The sequence below is a fragment of the Chinchilla lanigera genome, unplaced genomic scaffold (assembly GCF_000276665.1).
Source record: "Chinchilla lanigera isolate Chin_1 unplaced genomic scaffold, ChiLan1.0 scaffold00005, whole genome shotgun sequence".
Lineage (NCBI taxonomy): Eukaryota > Metazoa > Chordata > Mammalia > Rodentia > Chinchillidae > Chinchilla > Chinchilla lanigera.
Window position 1 is genome coordinate 15852475 of NW_004955406.1, and position 6832 is coordinate 15859306.

General features: G+C 38.0%; 1 protein-coding gene across 2 annotated transcripts in view; it reads right to left on the minus strand.

The window, feature by feature from the left end:
* The window catches only part of Rfwd2 (ring finger and WD repeat domain 2, E3 ubiquitin protein ligase), a gene marked incomplete at its 5' end in the record, with an annotated part of 196761 nt that extends 189929 nt beyond the window's left edge, over window positions 1-6832 (minus strand). For both annotated transcript variants that reach the window (XM_013520966.1, XM_013520960.1), the window contains 1 exon segment: window positions 6668-6832. In XM_013520966.1, coding sequence (XP_013376420.1) covers window positions 6668-6832 — 165 coding nt within the window.

Below are 6832 nucleotides of genomic sequence, written 5' to 3' on the forward strand. Positions count from 1 at the left end.
TATATACAAAAAAATCACATACAATAAAAACAACTAGTAGAGGCTGGGGATTTAGCTCAATGGCAAAAGCACCTGCCTGGCAAGCGCAAGGTCGTGAGTTCGATTCCTGGTACCAGAAGAAAAACAAAAACAAAAACAAAAAAAACAACTAGTAAACTAGATTTAAAATTTAAAATTTTATACTTTAAAACACTAAGAAAATGAAAAGTGAAGCAGCAGGAACAGGAAAATACCACAAATCTAAGTCAGACAAAAACACGTACCTAGAACATATAAAGAATACTTACAACTCAAAATAATAAACAGCTTACGAGAAATAGGCAAAAAAAAAAATCAGAACAGACATTTCACAGAAGATATGTAAATGAAAAATAAACACTACTTCAATTTATGCTCAACATTATTAGTCATTAAGGTAAAGCAAATTATGACAATGAAACACCAATACATATCCACTACAGTGACTAAAATTCGAAAGACTGAAAACATCCAGTATTGGCAAGAATTTACAACAACTGCAATTTTTTTTTGTTTGTTTCTAGTAGAAATAAAAACTGTTCAACAGTTTTAGAAATACTTTTGCAACACACACTCACCAGAGTCCACAATCCACTAGACATTTTCCCAAGAGGTACCAAGTCATATCCACACAAAAACCTTATGTGAATGTTTATAACTTTCTTCACAGTAGCCAAAAACTAGAAGCAAATAAGTATCTTTTAACAGGAAAATACATAAAGAGCTCATGCTGTGGTCTACACAAAAATCAGTGATACAGTCAATATCACGACTATCTCAGAAATAGATGAAAGAAGCCAAACACAAATTACATGCTAATAACTCCATTAATGTGAAATTCTAGAAAAGACAAAATGATAGTGATAGAAAACAGATCACTGGTTGCATGGTATCAGATATCAGGGTAGAAAACAGTGCTAAATGTTGGCACAAACTTGCTAGAATCATATAAATATTCCATATGTTGAATAGGGTGGTAGCCACACTGGTACATTCATTTATTAAAATATACCATTAGAAATGCTGACTTTTGCAAATTATATTTTAATAAAGCTGATTTCAAGTAAAATAAGCTTTTATAATAAAGGCAAGCCAATGTGGTTAAGAACCTGAGGTCTGGGGCAAAAATGTTTAAAATATTGGCATCATCATTTTTGTGTGGAGTAAAACTATATAACCTCTCTTGGCTTAATTTTCTTGACTTTAAGATGGGAATTCCAAGAGTACCTCCACCAAACAGTAGTTTTGAAGCTCAACTAAGTTAAAAAACAAAAATCTAGTGTATGGCAAACAATAGAAGCTTATATTTTGAGCCCTTGTGAATATTGTTAAGTATCTATCCCTAATTGTTCATACAACACATTAAATCTTAACTTTGTTTTTTTGAGATAGGGTCTCCCGGTGCAGTTCAGACGAGATCAGGCAGGTTCAGGGTGGTATGGCCATAGACTCCCTATGCAGTTCAGGCTGGCCTTGAGCTTACTTTGTAGCCCAGGTTGGTCTCAAACTTGCAAGGATCCTCCTGCCTCAGCCTCCCAAGTGCTGGGATTACAGGCATGCGCCACCATGCCCGGCTAAATCTTAACTTTAGAATGGACTTGACATTTAAGAACTTCTGAGTTTCAGGTATGTATCTAAAGAGCTCCCAAAATAGTCAACTGCAATTTTTACAAAGCCCACTTTGTCTCAGTATCTCTACTGAAGCCAAATGTCCATCCTTGAACTACTATACTAAGGACAGCAATTCCAACACAAAGCATTGCTCAGACCAGAGTTCTGTGTTCCTACTCTGAATATAGGAAAGGGGAGCAACACCCAATCACAAACCAGGAAAAATGAATTCTCCAAAGTTTTACCAAAAATAGAATGAATGGAAATCAAACGCCCTATTGCAATTCACCTTTCATTTTACAGAGGGAATAAAAACAGTTAATGGAACTTAACTGTGAAAAATGAAAGGACAACTAATAGATATGAAGATATGAAAAATGCTACTCTTTACAAAACTATTACTTGAAAAGGTAAGGTTATGTACTAATAGAAGCTGATATAAACATAAATGAAGAAAGACACAGGCCAAATAAAGTAGAGGGCAAAGGTGGGGGTTGAGCACACCACATACAAGGACAGGTCAAGAATTTAAAAAGTAGGGGCTGGGGATTTAGCTCAGCGGCAAAAGCGCCTGCCTGGCAAGCGCAAGGTCGTGAGTTCAGTTCCCGGTACCGGAGAAAAACAGAAAAAAAGAATTTAACAAGCATTTTATTTGTATAATGCAAATTTTAGAGGAAAGAAAAGGCTGGCAGCCATTCCAGCCAGATAATAGTGGGGCAAGCCTGTACTCCTAGCACTCTGAGAGGCTGAAGCAAGTGGATCTCAACTTCAAGCCCAATTTGGCAACTTAGCAAGCCCCTGACTCAAAGTACAAAATATAAAAGGACTGAGGATGTACCTCAGTGCAAAAACGTTGGGTGCAATGGGGGGGAGGGGGTTCCTCTCAAACTGCAGAAGTTCTGAGGAAGAGAACCACAGGCTAAAAAATTATATAAAACAAAAATTCGAGGGCAGACGTGGTGGCGCACATCTGTAATCCCAGCACTCGGGAGGCTGAGGCAGGAGGATTGCTGCAAGTTAGAGACCAGCCTGGGCTACAAAGTGAGCTCAAGGCCAGCCTGAACTGCACAGCGAGACTCTGTCTCAAAAAGACAAAAAAAAAAAAAAAAAATCATCAAGAATAAATACAAGGAGGAAAAGTGCGCAACAAGTTTTAAACTTGCAATTAATGACAGTCCTTAATAGAATATCATCACCTATGTAATGTTAGCTGACTATCAGGAAAGATAACAAGGTCATGTGTACAAGGAAAAACTAATTCCTAATCAATTAGTTCTTTGATAATGAATTACTACTGCACAAGTACCTCGTTCTCAGTTTATAGTAGAATTCAAATTAATAGTCTTTTGTATTCTGCTTCATTATCATTATTTTTTTCACATTTTGTTCACCTAAGTTTTCTGCTAACAATCATGCTGATGACTCACCATCTGATGATAGTCAGATGGACCATTCTGAACTGCTGTAATTTGACATCGTCTCCAGAATACACTTCTTCATCATTTTCATTCAAAAGGCACATGTAAGGCTGAAGGAGAACTACAAATTTGAAGCCTAAGCTACATAGAGAGACCTCCCCTCCAAAAAAAGGCATAGGTTTTTTTATATTATAAAGCAAAAGAATCAAATGTTAGTTTTGCAGATTCAAGAGAAAGTTCTTGACTGCTCTTCATACACTAATAATGTAATAAATTCTGAAGTTTATTTCAATAATGGAATATGCTTTAACAGCTCTTCAAACTACATTTAATCCTACATTTATTAACTCACTGCAGTCTAAAAAGGCCACTTACACTTCCCACTTACTTTCCTAACACAGGAAAAATTATATTCCATGATACAATGACTCATTTTTCTTACCTTGATACTCAGTAAAAGCTATACTGCACATAAACTGTACATATATAATAACCAAAATGAATCAAGCAATAACCAAAGTGAATCAAGCAAACTTTATTATTATCTTCATCTTCATGACAGGGTCTATATCTCCTATTTTATTTGTCTGCTTTTGGTGTGCTATAAAAACCTTCTCACTAAGCTACACACCCAGCCTTTTTTATTTTGAGAGAGGGTCTCCATAGGTCACTACATTGCCCAGGATAAGCTCAAACTTCAGATCCTCCTGCCTGAGGGTACCAGAGTGCTGGGATTACAGGTGTGTGTAATCACATCTGGCTCTATTTTACTCTTTAATAGTTCAGAAAATATAGTTGCAAATATGGTCAACAAGTTTCACTTTTAATACTAAATATGATATATAGCCTTCTTAAATTATTATGTGAAGGACTAAGAGACAACATCTAAATTTATTATAGTATTTAACATATGCATGGTAACAGAAAGGAAATGGTACTAACATCTGCCATAATACCAAGAGAAGCAAGATACCAAGTTATGACATTATAATTATGTGGTGAAGTCTTTCTTTGAATTAAATCATGAGCTCCTAGAGACAGAGAATCAGTGTTACTAGTTTGACACAAAATAGGCAGTCACACATTTACTAAATAGTAAATCTACTTAATGTAGATATTATTTTCAATCGGAAGATAATTAAAAGTTAAACCTTCCCACCAGAAGCTTATAATTCACTTGCAAACACATATTTCTGCTGCAACTTGAAAAATTACCCTTTTTGCAGAGGTAGAAAAGGTCACTTCAGATACATGGAAAAACTAACTCAAAGACAATAATTATACAACAAAACAAAGAAGTCAAGACAGAAGAAAGAAATCATCACCCAAACAGTCTAGATTCATAGTTCAGTTAAATGGACAATATCAAAAAAATATGAAAAAAATCAAAGTAACAAAAGCCTTCTTTGAATGCTCATTTATGCATCATCAAGCTAAATAGTACTCACTCCTATGCCACAGGTTCTCCACCTATAAAACTTAAAATTATCTGCAATTTGATAATACTTTCAATCTTTTGTATGAAATATTAAGATGCAATAGATGAATCCATAAAATGTTAGTCAATTCTGCAAATAAACAAAGTTTTTAAATGTAAGTCAAGAGAGGCCAAGGTGTGAAATTAGGTACATGACTTTATTTAAATCAACTGTTGTCAAGAAGGGGTCATGCCCACCCCAACCTCCAATACTAGCACGTCTTCTTGGGATGAAGAGAGTGTGGTTAGGAATAAAAACAATTTATCACGTATGAATGAAACAGCTCCTTTCTTCCAACTTACCCAATTTAGGAACCACCAGGCTAAAGGGACCACTAGGCTGCAGGCACATGCCTACAATCGCAGAACTCTGGAAGACTGAGGCAAGAGGATGGCAAATCCAAGGCCAACCTGGGCAACCTAGCAACTCAGTGAGATCTTGTCTTTTAAAACTAAAAAATAAAAATAGGCTAGGGATGTAGCTCAGTCCAAAGTCCCTGGCTTCAAGCTCCAGTGTGGGAGGGTGAAGGGTACAAACCACTGGGCTAAACACATACACTGAAACTAAAAAAGTGAGACTTTCTAATTGGATGTAAAGAAAGGACCAAATTGAAATTCTGGAGATCTGAGTTCTAACTCACCTATGGTGGTGGTGGCGGGGATAGGTTTGTCTAATCTGAAACAAAGTTACATAATTGACCCTCAATGGGACTATCACTGTTATTAGTATAATTTTACTCCTTAAAAAAATCAGTATCAGCTGCTCCCCTGTCCTCCACGTGTCTGTGACACAGCCTCTGCACACTGAAACTCAGATGGTACCTGGCAGACAGCAATGGCAAATACTGTACCTGTATCTGTTGAATGATTCCCTTATCCCTATTTCTCACAACTTTTACACTATTTTAGTGACCTATTAAGATGCTGGCATGTTTCTTTTCTTTAACCTACTGAAAAGTGAAATATAAAGAGCAGCTTAAAACACTAAACTCTACCAACCCCCAATTAGTTTTAATAGCCTTTACCTTATCATGTGGCACTAAGAATTGAGTAGCTGTGCAAACACCTCTTAGATCCAACCATGAACTTTTTACATTATTTATACATAACAATCAATTATACTCCAGTTTCAATAAAAAAATAAATTCTCAATCCAGAACAATTTAAGACAAAAACAGAAATATTAATAAAGACATCACCGCTTTCCTGCAGGAACTAAAAACTGAAAGTCTAACCCAGAACTCTCCTAATATTTCCAATTTCTAGCCCTATTCCTTTTAATAACACGAACTCTGACCATCTTCAACCCTAAAGTGAATCAACTTCCCACACCATATCACAAAGTCAGTCAATAATTTCATCCAGAGGAAAGGCACCAAACCATACCCGCTCTTAATCAGCTAAAAGCAATTACTTTCCCATAATCCAACCAACATCTAAAATGCAAAGAAAATTCTCAAACATTCTCTTCAAAACAATCAACCTCACCTTTCACTTAATATGACAACAAAATGTCTAGACTTAGCATTTCCCAACTTGGTCCCCTGCAGATACGTGGATAATAAGTGTGGCTCCCTGTTTCAACTTACTCGTTTGAAAAGTGGAATTCTTCGTGAACACACTTGGTCTACAACAGGCTCAACAGGGCATTTAAAGATTATTTCTCCTTAAAACATCCAAACTAATGTTCAGAGCATCCTTTACCATACTTAGAAGTAAGCAATCCGCTCCCTCAGCATCCCCTAAAGCTGAGTCCTCCAGACTACAAATTTAGTTCATCTGAACAAGTACGTCGGACCAATTGGGTGCCTAATCCACCAGTGGGCCAAGGTAACTCAAGATCCAACCTCCTTGCCCAAATTTCTCCTTTTCTGCTTAACCATTTATTTGACTTCCTCCGACCCTCGTTATTCTCCAAACTCCCTTCACCGCTTGCACACCAGCATTTAAACCACTCTCTGCTTTTATTATCCCCACCCCAAATCAGGAGCCTGAAGGGCTCGGCAAACTCTCAACCCCTGGATGGCGCCCCCCAGAGCCCCAGCACCCCAAGTTCCCGATCAGGCCGCCCGACATCCGACCCCACTAGCCTAAGAATCAGTAACTCGCAGCCAAGCAGGTAGCGGATCCTCTGCTAACCCACCAGACGAAGTCGTTGCTTTTGTCCTCGTAGGAGTTGATGAGCCCGTTGCAGAGAGGGGCGAGCAGAGGGCGCTTCCTGCTGCCGCCGCCGCCGAGGCTGGAGCTGCTCCCTCCCACGCCGGCGCTGGGCCTGGCCGCGCAGCTGAGCCGGGACAGGCCCGCGGAC